The sequence below is a fragment of the Chiroxiphia lanceolata genome, chromosome 1 (genome assembly GCF_009829145.1).
Source record: "Chiroxiphia lanceolata isolate bChiLan1 chromosome 1, bChiLan1.pri, whole genome shotgun sequence".
NCBI lineage: Eukaryota > Metazoa > Chordata > Aves > Passeriformes > Pipridae > Chiroxiphia > Chiroxiphia lanceolata.
In genome coordinates, this window is record NC_045637.1 from 1,161,293 (window position 1) to 1,185,524 (window position 24,232).

The window sequence follows — 24,232 nt, forward strand, 5'->3', positions numbered from 1 at the left end:
CCAGGCCGTAGCCAAAGCCACGGCCATAGCCCAGGCCGTAGCCTGCGGCCCCAAAGCCGCCGGAGATGGGCTGTCCCTGGACGTTGAGCTCCGTACCCAGGGCAGCCCCTGCGGTGGATCCAACGAAGGAGCTCTGGGGGAAGGAGGTCATGATGGGCCCTGGGAAGGTGACCTGGTTGCTCTCTGGAGTTCCCCGAATGGGGCTCAGAGCAAGGAGAGTGTCAGTGTTGTCTCCCTGCTCCCAAGCCATGGGAGGAGAGGAAAAGGCTCAACTTGCCCCAGGGGAGGTGGAGTTGCCTATGTGGGAAAATTGCTTCCTGGGAAGGGTTGTCGGTTTTTGGCACAGGCTGCCCCGGGCAGTGGTGGAGTCCCCATCCCTGGAGGGATGTAAAAGCCTTGTAGATGTGGCACTTGGGGACAGGGGTGAAGTGGTGGCTTTGGCTGTGCTGGGGGAATGGTTGGACTAAGAGGTCTTTTGCATTTAGGTTAGAGAATCATGGCATATTGTGAGTTGGAAGGGACCCATGAGGATGATGGAGTGCAATTCCCAGCCCTGCACAGGACACCTCAAGAATCCCACCATGTCTCTGAGAGCATTTTCCAAACACTTCTTGATCTCAGCCAGGCACTTGCTCTGCAGAGTTTCTGCCAGCCAGGAGGTTTACTGGGAGGGCTGAAGAGTCCTGCTGGGGAAGAGAGTTTGTGCAGTGTGTGCTGGCCCACAGTGCCTTTGGTGTGGTGTGCACAGGTAAGAGTGTTGTTGTGTGGAAGCCTTTGGTGTAGCAGGTGATGGGTTTGTGCCATGTTCTGGAAAGTCCCCCACCCTGGGCCAGTCTGTGTGTTAGTGCTGGTGGCACATTTGTTTAAATTGGTCCTGTGGCCCTGTTCCACCTTGCCCAGGGCCTGTTGATCCCTGACCTTGTGTCAGGTGATGTTGTGAGACTAGTGGAAGAAAAAATAAACAGGAGTCATCAGAGGCTGTGATGCAGGAGAACTTTATTGAGACTAAAGAGTGAAAAGGCAGGAGAAGCCAGGGGAAGGGATCCGGTCTGAGGTGCAAGTAGGGCAATCATCAGCCGAGGTCCTTCCCTTGCAGGGGATTTTTGCAGAGTCCTGAGGTCTTGCTGCTCCCCTTGTTGGGAGCAGCCCAGCGGAGGTGGCCGCTGGTGTGTGGCTTGTGAGAAGGTGTTTGCAGCAGAGGGGACTGGCCAGAGCCGAAGGGGCACTGGAGAGGAGGAAGGGGGAGAAGAGGAGGAGGGAGTTGGGCCATGTTTGCAGGCAGTACGGGCTGGTCCCTTGGCTGCTTCCTTGGTTGGAGCCCTGAGAGCAGGAGCTGGAAGTGCTGAGCCCATTGGACAGCCTTGGGATGGAGATGAATCCCTGTTCCATGTGGTGACTTGCAGGTGCTGGGTGGTTGGTGTTGGGGCAGTTGTTTGGGGCCTCAGCAGGTGCCATAGCAGCCCCTGTTGACGTAGCAGCCCAGGCCTCCCAGGCCGTAGCCAAAGCCACGGCCATAGCCCAGGCCGTAGCCTGCGGCCCCAAAGCCGCCGGAGATGGGCTGTCCCTGGACGTTGAGCTCCGTGCCCAGGGCAGCCCCTGCGGTGGATCCGACGGCGGAGCTCTGGGGGAAGGAGGTCATGATGGGCCCTGGGAAGGTGACGCGGACGGGGGAGGGCTGGATGAGGACGGTGGAGTCCTGGCACTGCCTGACACAGGGCTCGTTGCAGCTGTTGGCCAGCGGGGTGGGTCCGCAGGGGCGGCAGAGGTCGTAGCAGGCCATGGGTGTGGTGTGGAGGGGCCCTGGGAGGGCAGGCAAGAGAAGAGCAGAGAAGATGAGAGCAGAGAGGGGTGTGAGGCAGCTGCGGGTAGTGGGGGTGCTCGGGGCAGTGTTGCAGGAGGGCTGGTCAGTGGGGAGGCTGGTGTGGGGCTGTGGGGAGGCGTGAGGGCTGCTGAGGCTGGGGCAGAGCGTGCTGGGCGAGAGGGGCCAGGGGGGCGTTGTGTCAGGAGCAGGAGGGGGTTGTGAGGGGCTGGAGGCTCACCTGGTTGTGGGCAGAGAAGGCAGGAGAAGGCTTGAGGAGAAGGGTGGGAGGGAGAGAGGCGCTGGGCCGGCTTTTATGCTGCTCCCGCAGGGGCGGCACAGCCTTGGCCCAGCCCTTGGGACATTTCTCAGGCAGCAGCTCTTGCCTGGCCCAGCCTGGTGAGTCCTGAGCTGGGTGCTGTTTTCCGTCCCCAGCTCTGCAATGTCATGTCCTGCCTTTGAGGCCGTGTCCATCTGACCTTGATGACAGGTTTTGAGATTGAGCTGTAATTGGGAGGATTTGCAGGGGAAGGGCATTTCAGGGAGGTTTGTACACCTGGGCGAAGCTTTGGAGGCAGAGGTGTCATTAGTGAGATTTCCTCATGACACTCGTGTGCTGTGGTTTGTGGTTCCGTTGTGCAGAGTGAACCCTCTTCTGTGTGACTGAATGTACATAAATCATGTTACTGCACCCAGGAATGCTGAGGAAGCTGCTTTTTGTTCCTGGGAGGTCACTCTTCTGTAGCCTGGAAAGGTCATGGTGCCTGGGAGCATTTCCTGATGGCTGAAGGAGAGCTCATTCTCCCCCTGTCTTGAACAGGATCCAGAGGGATGATCTGGAAAACTCAAGGTTTGTCAGGGTGAGCTCCTACACACTGTTATGTTCCATTTGGATTTCCTAAAGTTGCCCAACAGCAGATTCTGTCATTTAAACCGTGTTTCTTCAGCTCATGAATAATCCAGTGACCAAATAGCAAACTCAGGCTGGATAGTTTTTTTGCCCAGGCTGGTCTATGACCTTAAGTTACGTATTCTGTATTTTTGTCATAAGGTTTTTTGAACCTGTAAGTTTTGCTATCTTGCAGCTCTGAACCAAATGCAATAATTGCTAGTAGAAGGTCAGTGGGCTCCTCTTTACTCCTCTGCCATGGTGTGGGTGTTCCTGTAGGACCCGGGGAAGCATGAAAGCCTCTGCAGTGCAGCTGCTGCTGGTTCAGGATCTGCTTCAGGAGCTGTTTTGGGGGAGCTGATGTTCTGAACCTTCCAGGCTGGAGCTTTGGTCTTACACCATTTCCATCCCTTCCTGTATTCTGACACCACTGCCAGGGGCAAAGAAGAGCCTTCAGGAGAGGGCAATTTGCAGGGGACAGTGGCTGCCTGATGGCCTTTGTCTCTTGCTGGCCACTTGTGCTGCTTGCAGAGCATGGATGAAAATGTGGGAGAGAAGTGGCGCTGCCCTGGAGCCCAGCACTGGGGATGGGTCAGCAGGCAGATGGAGCCCCAGTCACTGTCCCCCTTGGAGCTCTGTCATCCCCCAGGGCTTCCCCCAGGGCTGCCTGTGCTGCTCCTCCACAGCTGGACAAGTGTCTTGTCCCGGAGGCTGCAGTGAGGGACAGGAGCATCAAGCTGACTAAAAGTCCAACCAACTGCATCCACCACATTCCCTTCGTGTGTGAGTGGAGGGGCATAAACACAGGAGGATATGAAATGAGGCAGGAGAGACTTTCCCTTAGTGAGCCCTCCCTGACTGTTCCTGATGGTTGCATTGTCCTTTCAGTGCCTTCCAGTTCCACCCTGTAGGATCTTGTGCCCAGTTTTCCAGGTGCTCCGGAGAGAGGGACAGGTTTGCAGTTGCCTGCATCTTCTGTGCCTGCCTTTGCTCAGTGGGGCTGAGTTGGGCTGATTGCAGCCTGCCAGGAGCTGTGCTGAGTGGCAGCAGCTGCCAAAATGCAGGGGAGCTGAGTGTGCTGAGGGTTGTCCCCCAGGGCAGCAGAGGTGTTGGGGAGGAAGAGGAGGGGAGGCAGGAAGGGGATGTGTGTCTGGGCGTTGCTGGGGCTGCAGGGCCTGGCAGGCAAGAGGCAGCTGGGCCAGTGCAGGGCTGGGCTGGGAGTGCCAGGGAGTCTGGGGGTCTCAGGGATCCCCCCAGAGAGGGGGGTTGTGTGACTGGTTGTGCAATAGTCCCCGGGGAAAGGTGGGGTGAAGCCTGGAGTGCTGAGGGAGGGACCTGATTTTCCAGCACTGCCCAGAGATGAATCTGATGGAATTCAGCAGGGAAAGGCCAAGTGCTAATTCTGCAGTGGACTCTTTCTTGTGGCAGCAGTGTCTGGGGAACAATTAGACAGAAAGCAACCCAGCAGAGATGGACGTTGTGGTAATGGTGGAGAACCAAAGGATCATGGACTGAGTGACTCAAGGGCAGTGTAGGGCCACAGGGGTTTTGAAGGGGTGCAGGAGCTTTTCATAAGTGGACAGAGTGAGAGAGTTGGGAGCACTTAGTCAGGAGTCAGAAATGTGGCCTGGGTCATCTTAGGTGTGTATGAATCCGTGATGGTAGCAATGAAGGGAAGGGAGCCTGGCTCTTGAAAGTCCTGCCCAGTAGCAGGAGAGGTGTCCATGAGCAAAAGTGAAAATGAATGGAATTCCATGGGCAAAGAAGGCAGTTTGAGGGTGTTCATAGTGTGGAAGAGGTTGTGGAGTCTCCATGCTGAGAGATCTAAAACTGAACTGCCACAGCACTGGAAATCCTGCTCTCTCTGGCTCTGCTTGTGAAGAGGGGTGAAACACTTGCTCTCCAAAGTTTTTGCCAAACTGAATGATCTTGTAACGCTGTTTGCTGAAGGGTTTGAGAGTCCTGGTGGGGAGGAGAGTTTGTGCAGTGTGTGTTGAAATAGAGAGACTTTGTCAGAGGCGTGTGCAGGAGAGCCTTGTTGTGTGAAAGCCTTTGGTGTAGCAGGTGATGGGTTTGTCCCATATTTTGGAAGGCCCCCCACCCTGTGCCAGTCTGTGTGTCAGGCACAGTTGTTAAGAAAGGCCTTGTGACCCTTTTTCACCCAACCTGATGGCCTCTTGAGCCCTGAAGTTGTACTGCATAAGATTGTGAGACAATTGGAAAAAAAATTAGGAGGAGACATCAGAGGCTGTGATGCAGGAGAACTTTATTGAGACTAAAGAGTAAAAAGAAAGGAGCAGCCAGGGGAAGGGTCTGGTCTGAGGTGCAAGTAGGGCAATCATCAGCCGAGGTCATTCCCTGGAAGATTTGTCCAGAGCCCTGAGGTCTTGCTGCTCCCCTTGTTGGGAGCAGCCCAGCGGAGGTGGCCGCTGGTGTGTGGCTTGTGAGAAGGTGTTTGCAGCAGAGGGGACTGGCCAGAGCCGAAGGGGGCTAAAGAGAAGGAAGGGGGAGAAGAGGAAGAGGGAGCTGGGCCATGTTTTCAGGCAGCATGGGCTGGGCCCTTGGCTGCTTCCTTGGTTGGAGCCCTGAGAGCAGGAGCTGGAAGTGCTAAGCCCATTGGACAGCCTTGGGGTGGAGATGAATCCCTGTTCCATGTGGTGACTTGCAGGTGGTGGGTGGTTGGTGTTGGGGCAGTTGTTTGGGGCCTCAGCAGGTGCCGTAGCAGCCCCTGTTGGCGTAGCAGCCCAGGCCTCCCAGGCCGTAGCCAAAGCCACGGCCATAGCCCAGGCCGTAGCCTGCGGCCCCAAAGCCGCTGGAGATGGGCTGTCCCTGGACGTTGAGCTCCGTGCCCAGGGCAGCCCCTGCGGTGGATCCAACGAAGGAGCTCTGGGGGAAGGAGGTCATGATGGGCCCTGGGAAGGTGACGCGGACGGGGGAGGGCTGGATGAGGACGGTGGAGTCCTGGCACTGCCTGACACAGGGCTCGTTGCAGCTGTTGGCCAGCGGGGTGGGTCCGCAGGGGCGGCAGAGGTCGTAGCAGGCCATGGGTGTGGTGTGGAGGGGCCCTGGGAGGGCAGGCAAGAGAAGAGCAGAGAAGGTGAGAGCAGAGAGGGGTGTGAGGCAGCTGCGGGCGGTGGGGGTGCTCGGGGCGGTGTTGCAGGAGGGCTGGTGAGTGGGGAGGCTGGTGTGGGGCTGTGGGGAGGCGTGAGGGCTGCTGAGGCTGGGGCAGAGCGTGCTGGGCGAGAGGGGCCAGGGGGGCGTTGTGTCAGGAGCAGGAGGGGGTTGTGAGGGGCTGGAGGCTCACCTGGTTGTGGGCAGAGAAGGCAGGAGAAGGCGTCAGGAGAAGGGTGGGAGGGAGAGAGGCGCTGGACCAGCTTTTATGCTGCTCCCGCAGGGGCGGCACAGCCTTGGCCCAGCACTGTCAGCTGGCGGCACCTTTGAGGAGTTGGTTTTTGGCGGGGTTGGATTGTTGGATGTGTGTCAGGGAGGGCTGAAGAGACAACTAGAGCCCAGGAGAGGTGTGATGTCATCAGTGAGGTTATTTTTTGGCCCTCCTGTGCTGTGGTTTGTGGGTGCTTTGTGCTGACTGGGCCCCCTCTTGTTCTGTGTGACTGGATGTCCACCAGTCATTGTGTTGCACCGAGGAATGCTGAGGGAGCCATTTGATGTCCTGGGGAGAACACTCTCCATCAACTTGGAAAGGTCATAGTCCTTTGGAGCGATTCTGGAGGGATTAAAGAAAGCTCATCCCCTGGAATCGTGATTGAGATCAAGAGAGAGGACATGGAAAACTGGAGGCTGCTCAGGCTGAATTCAGGCTGGTGAAGTTCCATTCCTATGGTCGATTTGGATTTCTGAAATTTTCATGACAAGGTACTTGGTCATTTAAACTTTATTTCTTGACCTTCTGAAGAGATGCATTAAACAAGCTCTGAACGTTGCTCGATCCCTTTTTGCCCAGGCTGGTCTGTAACCCCAATTCCCTTATTCTGCGTTCAAGCGATGGGATTTCACAATGTAGAACTCCTAAATTGTAACATCCTGTACCTGTGAGCAAAAACTATAATTACTAGTGGATGGTCACTGGGCTCCTCTCTCCTCTTCTGTCAGTTTGCAGATGTTTCTTTGTGGAATTCTGTCATTCCATGTCCTGCCCTTGAGGCCGCGTCCATCTGACCTTGGCAGAAGCTTGGATGAGTTGGTTCTTGGGTGATTTACATGAAATGTGGGGGTCAGGGCATTTGTCAGATGTGACCAAAGCACTGGAGAGGTGGGGTGTCATCAGTGAGGTCACCCTATGTCCCTTGGGGGCTGTGGTTTGTGGGTGAGTTGTTTAGAGGGGCCCCATTCCCTCTCAGCCCTGTGGGGCTGGTCTGGGCTGTGCAGCCGTGCCGGGTGTGAGGGGCTGCCCCTTCAATCCCATTCATTCCTTCCAGCCTCACTGCCAGCTCACTGAGCCTGTCTTTGAGCCTGGCCTTTGTCACTGGCTGTGCTCTGGTGTCAGCAAGTTCACCCTTTGGGGTCACAGGGCTTGTGCTCTGGTAAAAGACGAGCGTCCACAGAAGACTGTGTGCTGGGTGTGAGGGGCTTCTCCTTCCATTTTGTTGGATTCCTGTCCAGCTTTCTCCCAGCTCACACAGCCTGGTTTTAGGCTCAGCCTTGCCCACTGGATGTGCTCTCTGGGGGCCTGGTTTCCTCTACTGTTGCTAAGGTTGTATCTGAGTGTATGAGGTTCAGCTGACAAGGTTTTGGTCTCAAGAGTTCTGCAGGTGTGGCTTCTGTGAGAAGGTTCCAGAAGCTTCCCTGGTGTCTGACACAGCAAGTTCCCACTGGCTCCATGTTGGATCAGCCACTGGACAAAGCAGAGGCAATCGTGGATGATGCAGCGATTCTGTGATCACAGCCTGTTGTGGAAGGGACACAATTAGTGCTCAAGAGGAGCTGGAAGAGAGGAGAGAAAACATGGGAGAGGAAGAAGTCTGGGGTGATGAAGGGCAGTGCAGAGGGAGGGGAGGAGGTGGGCCAGGGGCTGTAGCAGAATGTGCTGTGCATCCCGTGGAGCAGAGCATGGTGGGTGAGGCTGTCTCCCCGCAGCCCCTGGAGGAGCAGGGTGGAGCAGAGATGCAGCTGCAGCCCCTGGAGGAGCTGCCAGCAGAGCCAGGGAATGCCCAAAGAGGCTGTGAGGCCGTGAGGAGGGCGAGGTGGAGCAGGCTCCTGGCAGGACCTGTGGCCCCATGGAGAGAGGAGCCCACCATGGAGGAGGTTTGTTGGCAGAACTTGGGAGCCCCTCCAGAGCCACGTTGGAGCAGCGTGTTCCTAAGGCCTGAGCCCGTGGGAGGGAGCCAGGCTGGAGCCGTTTGTATGGAAATGCAGCCCATGGGAAGGCCCCCGTTGGAGACTGTGTGTGTGGGATGGAGCCCACGCTGGAGCAGGGGCAGAGTGTGAGGAGGAAGGAAGAGCAAAACCAAGGTGGGATGAACTGAGCCCAAGCCACCTTGTCCATCACCCTGAGCCACTTGGGGAGAGGGGGCAGAGAACTGGGGAGTGAAGTTGAGCCTGGCTGAAGGAAGGGTATTTATGGTTTGGTTTTCTGTCCCATTATCTTACTTGGAGGTTTGATTTTTAAGGAATGAAATGAATTTCCCTGAGTGGAGTCTGTTTTGCCCACAATGGTGATTGGTGACTGAACTCTCTTGTTCTTAACTCCACTCAAGAGCCTTTTTCCATCTTCTTCTCTGTTTTGTGCACTGGAGGGAAGGGACTGAGAGATGGGCTCGGTGGGCACTTGGTTTCGTGCAGAGATCAACCCCACAGAGCCCCAAGTTGTCAGCAGAGCAGGGTCCCAGCCTTGTTCCTGCCCCTGTTTCCAAGGTCTCCAGGCTGTGCCTGAGGAATGCCCAGTGACGGTGACCTCACAAAGGGGACTTGCTGTGGGACCTGAGAACAGAGGGATGGGGGCTTGGGGTCATGTGCACAGGTGATGCAGGGCTCCTGGAGAGGGAGGCTGTTGGTGCAGAGACCCCCTGAATGGGTCCCTGTGGGGCCCTGCAGTGAACAAGGGATGGTGGCCGGGGCATCTCCACCAGGGATCAGTTAAAGACCCACAACAAGGTGAGATCCTGGCGCGAGGACTCCCAGGCAGGTGGAATGGGGAGCGTGCAGCCTGAGGGACAGTGCAACAAGGAACCAGAGCTGGGTGAGCTGAGGACCCCCAGACGGGTGGGTGGTGAGCTGGACACTTTGCATGGGTTCCCCAAGGTCCTTGGAGCCCGAGGGGACAAGGACATGGAGCCTTGTGTGGGTGGTCCTGGGACCTGTCTGTGAGGGGAGATGGTGTTAGAGGGACTGGAGGTGTTTGGGGTGGGAGCAAAGGGTTGGGGTGTCTCAGGGAGTGTTGTCATGTCAAAGTGTCAGTGTGATGAGTGATGGGCTGGTGTAACTTTGTGACAGACCCTCAGGAGCCAGTCAGTGCTGGTGGTGGTGGTGACATATTTCCTAGAAGGGGTCTTGTGCCCCTTTTCCACCCACTCCGCTGGGCTTTTGAGGCCTGGCTGTGTAGGGGGTGAAGTTGGAAAAGCTCTGGTAGAATAAAGGAGCTAGAGACATCTCAGGCTTTCATGCAGGAGAACTTTATTGAGACAAAAGAGTGAAAAGAGAAGAGGAACAAATGGGAGAGATGCGGTGTGAGGTGCAAGTAGGGCGACCATCAGGTGAGGTGCTTTGCTTGCAGGAGATACTGGTGCAAGAGTGAGAAGGGCAGGTGCACGGGGTGTCAGCTGTGGTGGCAAGGAGCCTCAGCAGGTGCCGGAGCAGCCCAGGCCTGCCAGACCACAGCCCAGGCCTCCCAGGCCGTAGCCAAAGCCACGGCCATAGCCCAGGCCGTAGCCTGCGGCCCCAAAGCCGCCGGAGATGGGCTGTCCCTGGACGTTGAGCTCCGTGCCCAGGGCAGCCCCTGCGGTGGATCCAACGAAGGAGCTCTGGGGGAAGGAGGTCATGATGGGCCCTGGGAAGGTGACGCGGACGGGGGAGGGCTGGATGAGGACGGTGGAGTCCTGGCACTGCCTGACACAGGGCTCGTTGCAGCTGTTGGCCAGCGGGGTGGGTCCGCAGGGGCGGCAGAGGTCGTAGCAGGCCATGGGTGTGGTGTGGAGGGGCCCTGGGAGGGCAGGCAAGAGAAGAGCAGAGAAGAGAAGGTAAGAGCAGAGAGGGGTGTGAGGCAGGTGCGGGCGGTGGGGGTGCTCGGGGCGGTGTTGCAGGAGGGCTGGTCAGTGGGGAGGCTGGTGTGGGGCTGTGGGGAGGCGTGAGGGCTGCTGAGGCTGGGGCAGAGCGTGCTGGGCGAGAGGGGCCAGGGGGGCGGTGTGTCAGGAGCAGGAGGGGGTTGTGAGGGGCTGGAGGCTCACCTGGTTGTGGGCAGAGAAGGCAGGAGAAGGCGTCAGGAGAAGGGTGGGAGGGAGAGAGGCGCTGGGCCGGCTTTTATGCTGCTCCCGCAGGGGCGGCACAGCCTTGGCCCAGCACTGTCAGCTGGCGGCACCTTTGAGGAGTTGGTTTTTTGGAGGATTGGATTGTTGGATGTGTGTCAGGGAGGACCAAATAAACAACGCAAGAGAGGTTTGATGTCATCAGTGAGGTCACCCCGTGTCCCTCGTGTGCTGCGGTTTGTGGTTGTGTTGAGAATTGTTGATCCTCTTGTTCTGTGTGACTGGATGTCCATCAGTCAGTGTGTTGCACCCAGGAATGCACAGGGAGCCATTTGATGTCCTGGGGAGGACAGTCTCCAATGCCTTAGAAAGGTCACAGTCCCTGGGAACCCTTCCTGATGGATGAAGGAGAACTGCTGCCCTTGTCTCTGGAATGGGATCAAGAGAGAGGACCTGGAAACCCAGAGGCTGCTCAGGCTGAACTTGTTCCATTGTTGTGATCCATTTGGATTTTTGAAATTTTCACTTGGTCATTTAAATTGGATTTTGTGGCCTGATTAAGAAATGCAATAAACAAAGACCCAACAGGGCTCAATCCCTTTTTGGCCAGGCTGCTCTGTGGCATCAATTCCCTCCTTCCGCATTCAAGCCATGAGGTTCCATAAGGTAGAAGTTGTAAGAAAACTAATAGGTTGTAACATCCTGTAGCTGGGAGCAAATAACTATGTTTACTAGAGGAAAGTTGGCATGCTTCTCTCTCCTCCTCTGTCACAAGAAAGGCATTCCTTTGTGGAATTCTGTGCTTCCATGTCCTGCCCTTGAGGCCGTGTCCATCTGACCTTGGCAGCAGGTTTTAATTGTGAGCATTAGAGGGCAAAGGCTGGAGTTGATGGTGGGTGTCAGGGAGGGCTGAAGATGTGAGCAAAGCTTTGGAGAGGTGGGGTGTGATGAGTGAGGTCCTCCCATGTCCCTGGTGTGCTGTGGTTTGGGGTGTGTTGTGAGGAGGTGCCCCAAAGCATCCCAGCCCTGTCAGGCTGCTCTGGGCTGTCCCATCTGCCTGGTGGGAGGTGTTGCCCCTTTCTTTCACCTTCCATTCCTCTCCCCTTTGTTTCCACCTGTCTAAGCCTGACACTGGACCTGACTTTTCCTACTGACTGTGCTCGGGGGGGGGGTTGGTGCCCCTCCTGCTTTTAAGGTTTGGATAGCTGGGGTCTTTTGGGCCCTGTCCTGGGCTGAGTGGCAGGGACTGAGGTCTCTCCTCTGGGCATCTTTTCTGTCTGATGGGCAGCAAGAGGATTTGGAGGTGTCCAGGGTTGTTGGCCACAAGCATTGCATGATCCCAGAGAATGCAAACAAGGTGGGGCTGTGTCAGTGCCCAGTGTGTTGGGGTGAGAAGTGTGTGCAGGGCTGGGCCCAGAGCCTTGGGCTGAGTGTCCCAAAGTGCAGATGGGAACAAGTGTGCAGTGCTGGAGCCCAGGAGCTGCATCCATTGGGCCAAGACTGCAAACATGAGTGGTGATGGCCATGGCCACGTCCTGGAGTTGAGCAAGGGCAGGGGCAAAGTCCTGTTTGTGGGGAGGGGTCAGCGCAGGTAGGAGGAATGTCTGGCGGCTAATTTGATAAATGCTTTTCATAAAATTCCTCTCTAATCAGATTAAGTCTTTGTGTGCCTGGTGGAGAAGAAATGGCCAAGGAGATGGCCATGTAGCAGTGTGGGAAAAGGGGCCAGAAGTCTGCAGGTCAGAATTGGGACAGGTGTGAGCAAGCAGTGGGAGGTGACTCTTGCTGCCTCCTCAGCACTGGGGCTGTGCCATGTGAGGTCTGTGGGCAGTGCTGGGCTCTCCAGTGGAAGAAGCTGATGGACTTGAGGAATGCAGAGCAGTTGAGGTCCATCAAGATTCTAAAGAGGCCGGAGGATGTTGGCTAGAGGAGAGGCTGAGAGAGCTGGGAGTGGCAGGAGACAAGGCTGGCCAGGGGAGTGTCATGAGTGTGTGTGAATCCCTGCTGGCAGGGACTGAAGTGGAGGGAGCCAGCTCTTGTCAGCAGAACACACGGGCAGGACAAGGGGCCATGGACACAAGGGAAACAGATGGAATTGCATGGGCAAAGAAGACAAGCCTTGTTCTGTGTGAGAGAGGTCAGAGAGTGGCAGAGGAGGTGGAGTCTGTGTGCCTGGAGATGTGCTGCTGAACTGACCATGGTCCTGGCCAAGCTGCTCTTGCTGGTTTTGTTTGAGCAGGAGGGATGAAGCACTTGCAGTGCATCCTGGCCAAGTGGGTGATGTTGTGTCTGTGCTGGGAAGGTTGAGGAGTCGTGGTGGGGAAACGAGTTTGTGCAGTGTGTGCTGGCCCAGAGAGACTTTGGCAGAGGCGTGTGCAGAAGAGCCTTGTTGTGTGGAAGCCTTTGGTGTAGCAGGTGATGGGTTTGTGCCACGTTCTGTCAGGGCCCCTCCACCCCTGTTCCATTGCCCGTCTGTGTTAGTGCTGGTGCCAGATTTGCTAAGAAAGGTGTTGTGTCCTTTTCCCAGATTCTCACTGGCTGTAGAGCCCTGGCCTTGTGCCGAGTGAGGATGTAAAAGCATTGGAATGAAAAAGGAGGAGGCCTGAGAGACTTTGATGCAGGAGAATTTTATTGAGGCAAAGTTGTGAAGAGACAGGAGAAGGGAGTGGGATGGACGAAGTGTGAGGTGCAATTAGGGCGACCATCAGGTGAGGTGCTTTGCTTGCAGGAGATATTGGTGCAAGAGTGAGAAGGGCAGGTGCAGGGGGTGTCAGCTGTGGTGGCAAGGAGCCTCAGCAGGTGCCGGAGCAGCCCAGGCCTGCCAGGCCACAGCCCAGGCCTCCCAGGCCGTAGCCAAAGCCACGGCCATAGCCCAGGCCGTAGCCTGCGGCCCCAAAGCCGCCGGAGATGGGCTGTCCCTGGACGTTGAGCTCCGTGCCCAGGGCAGCCCCTGCGGTGGATCCGACGGCGGAGCTCTGGGGGAAGGAGGTCATGATGGGCCCTGGGAAGGTGACGCGGACGGGGGAGGGCTGGATGAGGACGGTGGAGTCCTGGCACTGCCTGACACAGGGCTCGTTGCAGCTGTTGGCCAGCGGGGTGGGTCCGCAGGGGTGGCAGAGGTCGTAGCAGGCCATGGGTGTGGTGTGGAGGGGCCCTGGGAGGGCAGGCAAGAGAAGAGCAGAGAAGGTGAGAGCAGAGAGGGGTGTGAGGCAGGTGCGGGCGGTGGGGGTGCTCGGGGCGGTGTTGCAGGAGGGCTGGTCAGTGGGGAGGCTGGTGTGGGGCTGTGGGGAGGCGTGAGGGCTGCTGAGGCTGGGGCAGAGCGTGCTGGGCGAGAGGGGCCAGGGGGGCGTTGTGTCAGGAGCAGGAGGGGGTTGTGAGGGGCTGGAGGCTCACCTGGTTGTGGGCAGAGAAGGCAGGAGAAGGCGTCAGGAGAAGGCTGTGAGGGAGAGAGGCGCTGGGCCGGCTTTTATGCTGCTCCCGCAGGGGCGGCACAGCCTTGGCCCAGCACTGTCAGCTGGCGGCACCTTTGATGGGTTGGGATTTGGGAGTATTTCCATGGAATTTGAGTGTTGTGGCATTTTGGAGACATGAGCAAAGCACTGGAGAGTTGGCGTGTCATCAGTGAGGTCACCCCGTGTCCCTCGTGTGCTGTGGTTTGTGGCTGTTTTTTGAGGAGGGCCCCCATTCCCTCACAACCCTGCCAACTTGCTTTGGCTTTGGAGGTGTGCTGGGGGTGAGGAGGTGCCCCTTCCATTGCCCACCTTTCTCCCAGCTGCCTCAGCCTGTCCTTAGGTCAGGCCTTTCTCACTGGCTTTGCTCTGGGATGGGCTCGTTTACTGCCTGGGGTCACAGGGCTTCTGCTCCCCAATGATGCATCCAAAGAAGAGCTGCTAAGGAACATGGAGAACAAGAGTTCTGAGGATTTTTTTGTCTGAACCCTGGCTTCTTAGCTTTTAGATCAAAAATGCTGAAGGGAGACTTTCTGGCTCTCTCCGAGTGCCTGAACGTAGGTTCTCAGGAACTGGTTGTTGGTGTCTTGTCTTTAGTGCCAAGGAACAGAAGAGGAAATGACCTCTGGGTGTTGAAAACCTGCCTAGACATGGTTCTGGACACCTGCTCAAGCTGTCCCTGCTTGAGCCTGTTGGGTTGAGCAAGATGATCTCCTACAGAGACAGGCAGTGCTAGGACAGAGGGGAACAGCTTGAAAGTAGAGGAGGAGAGGTTTAGATGAGATGCTGGGAGAAGTTCTTCCCTGGGACGGTGGGGAGGCCCTGGCACAGGTCACCCAGAGAAGCTGTGGCTGCCCCTGGATCCCTGATGGTGTCCAAGACCAGGTTGGACAGGGCTTGGAACAACGTGGTGTAGTGGAAGGTGTCCCTGCTCATGGCAGCGTCTGGATCTCGATGATCTTTAACCCTTCTGTGATGATTTTATGGTCTCCTTGCAGAGGTTCCTGGAGCTCTAATGTTTGTGACCAGGGAGGTCCCAGTTGACTGCAGGTTAGAAAAGGTGATGGACATGTAGAAGAATGGCTGGAAAGGGGATGTGGGGAACTACAGGCCTTTCAGTCTGCCCTGAGTGCTGGGGAAGGTTGTGGAGCAGGTCACCTTGAGTGCCATCCCAGGGCACTTGCAGGACAAGGAGGGGATCAGGCCCAGCCATGATGGGTTTGTGAAAGGCAGGTGCTGCTTGAGCAAGGTGAGCTCCTTGTAGGCCAAGGTGAGCCACTGAGTGGGTGAGGTGGGGTGTGTTTTCCTTTCCACAGTGCTCCCTTTGCGTGTCCTCCTCTTGCAGACGTGTCCTTGTGGCGGCAGCTTTGAAGGGAGAGTTGGTATTTGGGAGGTTGTGCCTGGAATGTGCTTGTGGGGGCACTTGGCAGGTGCAGACACTGCCCAGGAGAGGTGGGGTGTCCTCTGTGAGTTCACCTGATGTCACTCACGTGCTGTGGTTCTGTGGAATTGTGGGATTCCATGTCCTGCCCTTGAGGCCGTGTCCATCTGACCTTGGTGGCAGCTTTGATGAGTTGGGATTTGGGAGGGTTGGATGGTTGGATGTGTGTCAGGGAAGGCTGAATAAACAAAAAGGCCAAGGAAATTGGTGGTGTCATCAGTGAGGTCACCCCGTGTCCCTCGTGTGCTGTGGTTTGTGGGGACCTGGTGAAGATGAGGCCCCAAAGGCTGCCAGGCAGAGCTGCCCCCCTGGAGCCCAGGGCAGAGTTTGCAGGGGGTTTGTCAGGCGAGCAGGGAGTGTTGCTGGGCAAGGGGAAGCCCTGGAGGAAGGTTTGCTGTGTCACTGGGTGCCCCTGTGCCCTCAGGGCCTGAGGTGCTGCAGCCAGGAATGCTGAGGGAGCTGCCTGATGTGCTGGGGAGGCCACTCTGCTCCTCTTGCCATCAGCTGCTCCTGGTGGCAGTGCCTGGGAGCGCTTCCTGAGGGCTGAAAGAGAGCTCCTGGCTTGGTTTGTGGAGGAAGAGCAGCAGTGACTCCCTGGAGAACTGGCATGTGTCAGGCTGCCCTCATTCCCAGGGTTACGGTCCCTTGGGATCTTTCACATTTACATGATGTGATGTCAGTCATTGAAACTGAATTTCATGATGTCATTCACAAGTTGAATAAACAAACAACAACCTGGGCTTGGTCCCTTTTTACCTGGTCTTATTTGTAGGTCAAACCTCTTCTACAGCATTTGAGGCGTAAGGTTTCATAACCTATAACCCATAAGGCTGAATTTTGTTTTCCCATGAGCAAAACCTCCTAATTAGTAGCAGAAGGTCAGTGTGCTCCTCTCTCCTGCTCTGTCATGGTCCAAGTATTCCTGTAGGACCCAGGGAAGCATGAAAGCCTCAGCAGTGCAGCTGCTGGTTCAGGATCTGCTTCAGGAGCTGTTTTGGGGGAGCTGATGTTCTGAACCTTCCAGGCTGGAGCTTTGGTCTTACATCATTTCCATCCCTTCCTGTATTCTGACCACACTGCCAGGGGCAAAGAAGAGCCTTCAGGAGAGGGCAGTTTGCAGGGGACAGTGGCTGCCCGATGGCCTTTGTCTCTTGCTGGCCACTTGTCCTGCTTGCAGAGCATGGCTCAAAATGTGGGAGAGAAGTGGCGCTGCCCTGGAGCCCAGCACTGGGGATGGGTCAGCAGGCAGATGGAGCCCCAGTCACTGTCCCCCTTGGAGCTCTGTCATCCCCCAGGGCTTCCCCCAGGGCTGCCTGTGCTGCTCCTCCACAGCTGGACAAGTGTCTTGTCCAGGAGGCTGCAGTGAGGGACAGGAGCATCAAGCTGACTAAAAGCCCAACCAACTGCATCCACCACATTCCCTTCGTGTGTGAGTGGAGGGGCATAAACACAGGAGGATATGAAATGAGGCAGGAGAGACTTTCCCTTAGTGAGCCCTCCCTGACTGTTCCTGATGGTTGCGTTGTCCCATATTTTGGAAGGCCCCCCACCCTGTGCCAGTCTGTGTGTCAGGCACAGTTGTTAAGAAAGGCCTTGTGACCCTTTTTCACCCAACCTGATGGATTTTGAGCCCTGGAGTTGTACTCCTTCAGATTGTGAGACAATTGGAAAAAAAAATTAGGAGGAGACATCAGAGGCTGTGATGCAGAAGAACTTTATTGAGACTAAAGAGTAAAAAGAAAGGAGCAGCCAGGGGAAGGGATCTGGTCTGAGGTGCAAGTAGGGCAATCATCAGCCGAGGTCCTTCCCTGGAAGATTTGTCCAGAGCCCTGAGGTCTTGCTGCTCCCCTTGTTGGGAGCAGCCCAGTGGAGGTGGCCGCTGGTGTGTGGCTTGTGAGAAGGTGTTTGCAGCAGAGGGGACTGGCCAGAGCAGAAGGGGCACTGGAGAGAAGGAAGGGGGAGAAAAGGAGGAGGGAGCTGGGCCATGTTTGCAGGCAGCGCGGGCTGGGCCCTTGGCTGCTTCCTTGGTTGGAGCCCTGAGAGCAGGAGCTGGAAGTGCTGAGCCCATTGGACAGCCTTGGGATGGAGATGAATCCCTGTTCCATGTGGTGACTTGCAGGTGGTGGGTGGTTGGTGTTGGGGCAGTTGTTTGGGGCCTCAGCAGGTGCCGTAGCAGCCCCTGTTGCCGTAGCAGCCCAGGCCTCCCAGACCGTAGCCAAAGCCACGGCCATAGCCCAGGCCGTAGCCTGTGGCCCCAAAGCCGCCGGAGATGGGCTGTCCCTGGACGTTGAGCTCCGTGCCCAGGGCAGCCCCTGCGGTGGATCCAACGAAGGAGGTCTGGGGGAAGGAGGTCATGATGGGCCCTGGGAAGGTGACGCGGACGGGGGAGGGCTGGATGAGGACGGTGGAGTCCTGGCACTGCCTGACACAGGGCTCGTTGCAGCTGTTGGCCAGCGGGGTGGGTCCGCAGGGGCGGCAGAGGTCGTAGCAGGCCATGGGTGTGGTGTGGAGGGGCCCTGGGAGGGCAGGCAAGAGAAGGTCAGAGAAGGTGAGAGCAGAGAGGGGTGTGAGGCAGGTGTGGGCGGTGGGGGTGCTCGGGGCAGTGTTGCAGGAGGGCTGGTCAGTGGGGAGGCTGGTGTGGGGCTGTGGGGAGGCGTGAGGGCTGCTGAGGCTGGGGCAGAGCGTGCTGGGTGAGAGGGGCCAGGGGGGCGTTGTGTCAGGAGCAGGAGGGGGTTGTGAGGGGCTGGAGGCTCACCTGGTTGTGGGCAGAGAAGGCAGGAGAAGGTGTCAGGAGAAGGGTGGGAGGGAGAGAGACTCTGGTCTGGCTTTTATGCTGCTCCTGCAGGGGCAGCACAGCCTTGGCCCAGCTGGCGGCACCTTTGATGAGTTGGTTTTTTGGAGGATTGGATTGTTGGATGTGTGTCAGGGAGGGCCAAATAAACAATTCAAGAGAGGTTTGATGTCATCAGTGAGGTCACCCCGTGTCCCTCGTGTGCTGTGGTTTGTGGTTGTGTTGAGAATTGTTGATCCTCTTGTTCTGTGTGACTGGATGTTCATCAGTCAATGTGTTGCACCCAGGAATGCACAGGGAGCCATTTGATGTCCTGGGGAGGACAGTCTCCAATGCCTTAGAAAGGTCACAGTCCCTGGGAGCCCTTCCTGATGGATGAAGGAGAACTGCTGCCCTTGTTTCTGGAATGGGATCAAGAGAGAGGACCTGGAAAACCAGAGGCTGCTCAGGCTGAACTTGTTCCATTGTTGTGATCCATTTGGATTTTTGAATTTTTCACTTGGTCATTTAAATTGGATTTTGTGGCCTGATTAAGAAATGCAATAAACAAAGATTCAACAGGGCTTAATCCCTTTTTGGCCAGGCTGCTCTGTGGCATCAATTCCCTCCTTCCGCATTCAAGCCATGAGGTTCCATAACGTATCATCATCATGGCTGGGCTTCGCGAACGAAGATTTGGGAGGGCACTATCCACATTTGCTGCAGGCACGCTGGTGGCTTATGAGGCCAATACGTGACAGACATATCCGATTGCAAAAGGCGCAGCAGAAAGACTCCTTAGATGGTGTATTTTGCAAGAAACGGTTCTTTCTGCGTTGCCTTTTTTCCTCGAGAGTGATCCTGTGTGAGTTCTCAAAGGAGACAACTGCGTTATAGATGGTGTGTCTCCAGGCCTCCCGATTGGAGGCCAGAGTAGACCAGTTATGGTGATCAATATGGCCAAGGCTGAGATGTTGTTTCAGGGAGTCCTTGAATCTTCTCTTCGGGGCTCCTCTCATGCGGCAGCCAGTGGCAAGTTCACCATAGAGCAGGATCTTAGGGAGGCAGTGGTCCTTCATCCTTGAGACGTGCCCTGCCCAGCGCAGCTGAGTTCTCAGCAACATGACCTCAATACTAGTGACAGCTGCTTGCTCTAGTACAGATGTATTGGTCACATAATCTGACCAGTGGATGTTAAGGATTGTACGGAGGCAGCGCTGATGGAAGCGTTCGAGGAGATGCAGGTGGTGGCGGTAGATGACCCATGATTCGGAGCCGTATAGGAGAGTAGACAACACTATGGCTTTGTAAACACTGATCTTGGTGCTTTTCTTTAAGTGTTTATTACGCCATACTCTCTTGTGGAGTTTTCCAAAAGCATTATATGCCTTAGCTAACCTGTTGTCTATCTCTCCATCGATCTTACCATCTGAGGAGATGAGGCTACCAAGGTAATTAAACTGTTGGACTGATTTGAGCTCTGATTGGCCAATGGTGATGTGGGGATGATGGGGGACTTCCTGAGGTGCAGGTTGATGGAGGACCTCTGTCTTCTTTAAGCTGACTTCCAGTCCAAAGAGCTCAGCAGCATCTGCAAAGCAGGATGTTAAACGCTGCAGGGCTGCTTCTGTGTGGGCAACAAGGGCAGCGTCATCAGCATAAAGCACCTCCCGGACAAGATGGTTTAAGGTCTTGGTGTGGGCCTTCAGTCGCCTTAGATTGAATAGACTTCCATCAGTACGGTATCGAATGTAGATACCGTCCTGATCATCGAGGTCTGCTGTGGCCCTTTGGAGCATCATGCTAAAGAAGACGGTGAATAGGGTAGGAGCGAGAACGCAGCCTTGTTTCACACCATTCTTAATTAAAAAGGGTTCAGAAAGTGTGTTGCCATATCTGACTTGGCCGTGCTGATCCTCATGGAGTGAGATGATCATTTTAGGGAACTTGGGGGGACAACCTAAACGTTCCAAAATCTGCCAGAGACCTTTTCTGCTCACCGTATCAAAAGCCTTGGTGAGGTCGACAAAGGTTACATAGAGACCTTTGTTCTGTTCCCTACACTTCTCTTGCAGTTGTCTGAGGACAAATACCATGTCTGTGGTGCTCCTGTTGGCTCTGAAACCACATTGACTTTCAGGTAGAATTCCTTCTGCTATAGTGGGTATTAGTCTGTTCAAGAGTATTCTTGCCAGGATTTTGCCAGCAATGGAGAGCAGAGTAATACCACGATAGTTTGAGCAATCTGATTTAGTACCTTTCTTCTTATTCCATAACGTATAAGTTGTAAGAAAACTAATAGGTTGTAACATCCTGTAGCTGGGAGCAAATAACTATGTTTACTAGAGGCAAGTTGGCATGCTTCTCTCTCCTCCTCTGTCACAAGAAAGGCATTCCTTTGTGGAATTCTGTGATTCCGTGTCCTGCCCTTGAGGCCATGTCCATCTGACCTTGGCAGGAGGTTTTAATTGTGAGCATTAGAGGCCAAAGGCTGGAGTTGATGGTGGGTGTCAGGGAGGGCTGAAGATGTGAGTAATGCTTTGGAGAGGTGGGGTGTGATGAGTGAGGTCCTCCCGTGTCCCTTGTGTCTCTCGTGGTTTGGGGTGTGTTGTGAGGAGGTGCCCCAAAGCATCCCAGCCCTGTCAGGCTGATCTGGAGTTTCACATGTGTTGCCCCTTCCCTCCCCTTCCATTCCTCTCCCCTTTACTTCCACCTGGCTAAGCCTGATACTGGACCTGACTTTTCCTGCTGTCTGTGCTCTGGGGGGGTTTTTGTGCCACTCCTGCTTTTAAGGTTTGGATAGCTGGGACATTTTGGGCCCTGTCCTGGGCTGAGTGGCAGGGGGTGAGATCCCTTCTCTGGGCATCGTTTCTGTCTGATGGGCAGGAAGAGGATTTGGAGGTGTCCAGGGTTGTTGGACACAAGCATTGCATGATCCCAGAGAATGCAAACAAGGCGGGGCTGTGTCAGTACCCAGTGTGTTGGGGTGAGAAGTGTGTGCAGGGCTGGGCCCAGAGCCTTGGGCTGAGTGTCCCAAAGTGCAGATGGGAACAAGTGTGCAGTGCTGGAGCCCAGGAGCTGCATCCATTGGGCCAAGACTGCAAACCTGAGTGGTGATGGCCATGGCCACGTGCTGGAGTTGAGCAAAGGCAGGGGCAAAGTCCTGTTTGTGGGGAGGGGTCAGCCCAGGTAGGAGGAAAGGCTGGAGATCAACTGGATCAACTGTTTTCATAGAATTAATCTCTTATTAGGACAAGATTTTGTGTTATGGTGGAGAATAAGTGGCCCAAGAGGTGGCCATGAATGTTTGTGGGAAAAAGGGACAGAAGCCTGCAGGTGAGAATTGTGCAAGTTGTGAGCAAGCAGTGGGAGGTGACTCTGGCTGCCTCCTCAGCACTGGTGCTGTGCCATGTGAGGTCTGTGGGCAGTGCTGGGCTCTCCAGTGGAAGAAGCTGATGGACTTGGGGAATGCAGAGCAGCTGAGGACCAACAAGATTCTAAAGAGACCGGAGGATGTTTGCTAGAGGAGAGGCTGAGAGAGCTGGGAGTGGCAGGAGACAAGGCTGGCCAGGGGAGTGTCATGAGTGTGTGTGAATCCCTGCTGGCAGGGACTGAAGTGGAGGGAGCCCAGCTCTTGTCAGTAGAACACACGGGCAGGACAAGGGGCATTGGACACAAGGAAACAGATGGAATTGCATGGACAAAGCAGACAAGCCTTGTTCTGTGTGAGGGAGGTCAGAGAGTGGCAGAGGAGGTGGAGTCTGTGTGCCTGGAGATCTAAAAGTGAACTGGCCATGGTCCTGGCCAAGCTGCTCTTGCTGGGTTTATTTGAGCAGGAGGGTTGAAGCACTTGCAGTGCATCCTGTCCCAGTGGGTGATGTTGTGTCTGTGCTGGGAAGGTTGAAGAGTCGTGGTGGGGAAGCGAGTTTGTGCAGTGTGTGCTGGCCCAGAGAGAGTTTGGCAGAGGCGTGTGCAGGAGAGCCTTGTTGTGTGGAAGCCTTTGGTGTAGCAGGTGATGGGTTTGTGCCACGTTCTGGCTGGGCCCCGCCACCCCTGTTCCATTGCCCGTCTGTGTTAGTGCTGGTGACAGATTTGCTAAGAAAGGTGTTGTGGCCTTTTCCCAGATTCTCACTGGCTGTAGAGCCCTGGCCTTGTGCCGAGTGAGGATGTAAAAGCATTGGAATCAAAAAAAGAGGAGGCCTGAGAGACTTTGATGCAGGAGAATTTTATTGAGTCAAAGGAGTGAAGAGACAGGAGCAGGGAGTGGGATGGATGAGGTGAGAGGTGCAAGTAGGGCGACCATCAGGTGAGGTGCTTTGCTTGCAGGAGATATTGGTGCAAGAGTGAGAAGGGCACGTGCAGGGGGTGTCAGCTGTGGTGGCAAGGAGCCTCAGCAGGTGCCGGAGCAGCCCAGGCCTGCCAGGCCACAGCCCAGGCCTCCCAGGCCGTAGCCAAAGCCACGGCCATAGCCCAGGCCGTAGCCTGCGGCCCCAAAGCCGCCGGAGATGGGCTGTCCCTGGACGTTGAGCTCCGTGCCCAGGGCAGCCCCTGCGGTGGATCCGACGGCGGAGCTCTGGGGGAAGGAGGTCATGATGGGCCCTGGGAAGGTGACGCGGACGGGGGAGGGCTGGATGAGGACGGTGGAGTCCTGGCACTGCCTGACACAGGGCTCGTTGCAGCTGTTGGCCAGCGGGGTGGGTCCGCAGGGGTGGCAGAGGTCGTAGCAGGCCATGGGTGTGGTGTGGAGGGGCCCTGGGAGGGCAGGCAAGAGAAGGTGAGAGAAGGTGAGAGTAGAGAGGGGTGTGAGGCAGGTGCGGGCGGTGGGGGTGCTCGGGGCGGTGTTGCAGGAGGGCTGGTCAGTGGGGAGGCTGGTGTGGGGCTGTGGGGAGGCGTGAGGGCTGCTGAGGCTGGGGCAGAGCGTGCTGGGCGAGAGGGGCCAGGGGGGCGTTGTGTCAGGAGCAGGAGGGGGTTGTGAGGGGCTGGAGGCTCACCTGGTTGTGGGCAGAGAAGGCAGGAGAAGGCTTGAGGAGAAGGGTGGGAGGGAGAGAGGCGCTGGGCCGGCTTTTATGCTGCTCCTGCAGGGGTGGCACAGCCTTGGCCCAGCACTGTCAGCTGGCGGCACCTTTGAGGAGTTGGTTTTTTGGAGGATTGGATTGTTGGATGTGTGTCAGGGAGGGCTGAAGAAACAACTAGAGCCCGGGAGAGGTGTGATGTCATCAGTGAGGTGATTTTGTGGCCCTTGTGTGCTGTGGTTTGTGGGTGCTTTGTGCTGACTGGGCCCCCTCTTGTTCTGTGTGACTGGATGTCCATCAGTCATTGTGTCGTACCCAGGAATGCTGAGGGAGCCATTTGATGTCCTGGGGAGAACACTCTCCATCAACTTGGAAAGGTCATAGTCCTTTGGAGCAATTCTTGAGGGATTAAAGAAAGCTCATCCCCTGGAATCGTGATTGAGATCAAGAGAGAGGACATGGAAAACTGGAGGCTGCTCAGGCTGAATTCAGGCTGGTGAAGTTCCATTCCTATGGTCTATTTGGATTTCTGAAATTTTCATGACAAGGTACTTGGTCATTTAAACTTTATTTCTTGACCTTCTGAAGAGATGCATTAAACAAACACTGAACGGTGCTCGATCCCTTTTTGCCCAGGCTGGTCTGTGACCCCAATTCCCTTATTCTGCGTTCAAGCCATGGGATTTCACAATGTAGAACTCCTAAGTTGTAACATCCTATACCTGTGAGCAAAAACTATAATTACTAGTGGATGGTCAGTGGGCTCCTCTCTCCTCTTCTGTCATTTTGTGGATGTTTCTTTGTGGAATTCTGTCATTCCATGTCCTGCCCTTGAGGCCGCCTCCATCTGACCTTGGCAGCAGCTTTGATGAGTTGGTTGTTGGGAGGATTTATATGAAATGTGGGGGTCAGGGCATTTGTCAAATGTGAGAAGAGCACTGGAGAGGTGGGGTGTCATCAGTGAGGTCACCCTGTGTCCCTTGGGGGCTGTGGTTTGTGGGTGAGTTGTTTAGAGGGGCCCCATTCCCCCTCAGCCCTGTTGGGCTGCTCTGGGCTGTGCAGCCGTGCCGGGTGTGAGGGGCTGCCCCTTCAATCCCATTCATTCCTTCCAGCCTCACTACCAGCTCACTGAGCCTGTCTTTGAGCCTGGCCTTTGTCACTGGCTGTGCTCTGGTGTCAGCAAGTTCACCCTTTGGGGTCACAGGATTTGTGCTCTGGTTGAAGATGAGCGTCCACAGAAGAGTTGGTGCTGGGTGTGAGGGGCTTCTCCTTCCATTTTGTTGGATTCCTGTCCACCTTTCTCCCAGCTCACACAGCCTGGTTTTAGGCTCAGCCTTGCCCACTGGATGTGCTCTCTGGGGGTCTGGTTGCCTCTTGTGGGAGCCCAAACCCAGCTTTCAGCAAAGGAAAACAAGGGCTGACAAAAACCTTGTGATCTGAAGGAGCTGGACCCTT

General features: G+C 55.9%; 4 protein-coding genes across 5 annotated transcripts; all 4 read right to left on the reverse strand.

The window, feature by feature from the left end:
* Positions 1–982: 982 nt before the first annotated feature.
* On the reverse strand, positions 983–2,294 carry LOC116789614 (feather keratin B-4-like). Its single transcript, XM_032693629.1, has 2 exons — positions 2,040–2,294; positions 983–1,800 (listed from the first exon to the last, which is right to left on the reverse strand). Exon 2 carries the CDS (start codon positions 1,778–1,780, stop codon positions 1,442–1,444), a length of 339 nt encoding a protein of 112 aa, XP_032549520.1. The 5' UTR covers positions 1,781–1,800; positions 2,040–2,294; the 3' UTR covers positions 983–1,441.
* Positions 2,295–5,260: 2,966 nt separating this feature from the next.
* LOC116789623 (feather beta keratin-like) lies at positions 5,261–10,115 on the reverse strand. Of its 2 annotated transcripts, XM_032693656.1 has the most exons (3): positions 10,088–10,115; positions 9,529–9,843; positions 5,261–5,437 (listed from the first exon to the last, which is right to left on the reverse strand). In XM_032693656.1, exons 2-3 carry the CDS (start codon positions 9,821–9,823, stop codon positions 5,394–5,396), a joined length of 339 nt encoding a protein of 112 aa, XP_032549547.1. In that variant the 5' UTR covers positions 9,824–9,843; positions 10,088–10,115; the 3' UTR covers positions 5,261–5,393. The 2 variants fall into 2 exon arrangements, with proteins under 2 accessions (XP_032549547.1, XP_032549556.1); XM_032693665.1 differs by lacking the exons at positions 9,529–9,843; positions 10,088–10,115 and adding an exon at positions 5,992–6,016 and having other exon boundaries at positions 5,261–5,752.
* Positions 10,116–12,808: 2,693 nt separating this feature from the next.
* LOC116789577 (feather keratin B-4-like) lies at positions 12,809–15,008 on the reverse strand. Its single transcript, XM_032693544.1, has 2 exons — positions 14,713–15,008; positions 12,809–13,259 (listed from the first exon to the last, which is right to left on the reverse strand). The coding sequence occupies exons 1-2, from the start codon at positions 14,765–14,767 to the stop codon at positions 12,898–12,900; spliced, it is 417 nt and encodes a 138-aa protein (XP_032549435.1). The 5' UTR covers positions 14,768–15,008; the 3' UTR covers positions 12,809–12,897.
* Positions 15,009–17,152: 2,144 nt separating this feature from the next.
* On the reverse strand, positions 17,153–22,829 carry LOC116793807 (feather keratin B-4-like). Its single transcript, XM_032701939.1, has 2 exons — positions 22,757–22,829; positions 17,153–17,511 (listed from the first exon to the last, which is right to left on the reverse strand). Exon 2 carries the CDS (start codon positions 17,489–17,491, stop codon positions 17,153–17,155), a length of 339 nt encoding a protein of 112 aa, XP_032557830.1. The 5' UTR covers positions 17,492–17,511; positions 22,757–22,829.
* Between the last annotated feature and the right edge of the window lie 1,403 nt (positions 22,830–24,232).

What these genes read in the sequence shown, in the direction of transcription:
- LOC116789614 (XM_032693629.1), bottom strand. Translation starts at nt 1,780, where the DNA reads ATGGCCTGCTACGACCTCTGCCGCCCCTGCGGACCCACCCCGCTGGCC.
- LOC116789623 (XM_032693656.1), bottom strand. Translation starts at nt 9,823, where the DNA reads ATGGCCTGCTACGACCTCTGCCGCCCCTGCGGACCCACCCCGCTGGCC. An exon ending in CTTTGGCTACGGCCTGGGAG is followed by an intron (nt 5,438 to 9,528) that starts GCCTGGGCTGTG and finishes ACGGCCTGGGAG; the next exon opens with GCCTGGGCTGCTACGCCAAC.
- LOC116793807 (XM_032701939.1), bottom strand. Translation starts at nt 17,491, where the DNA reads ATGGCCTGCTACGACCTCTGCCGCCCCTGCGGACCCACCCCGCTGGCC.
- LOC116789577 (XM_032693544.1), bottom strand. Translation starts at nt 14,767, where the DNA reads ATGGCTGGGCCTGATCCCCTCCTTGTCCTGCAAGTGCCCTGGGATGGC. An exon ending in GCCCTGGGATGGCACTCAAG is followed by an intron (nt 13,260 to 14,712) that starts GTGACCTGCTCC and finishes CTGCCCTCCCAG; the next exon opens with GGCCCCTCCACACCACACCC.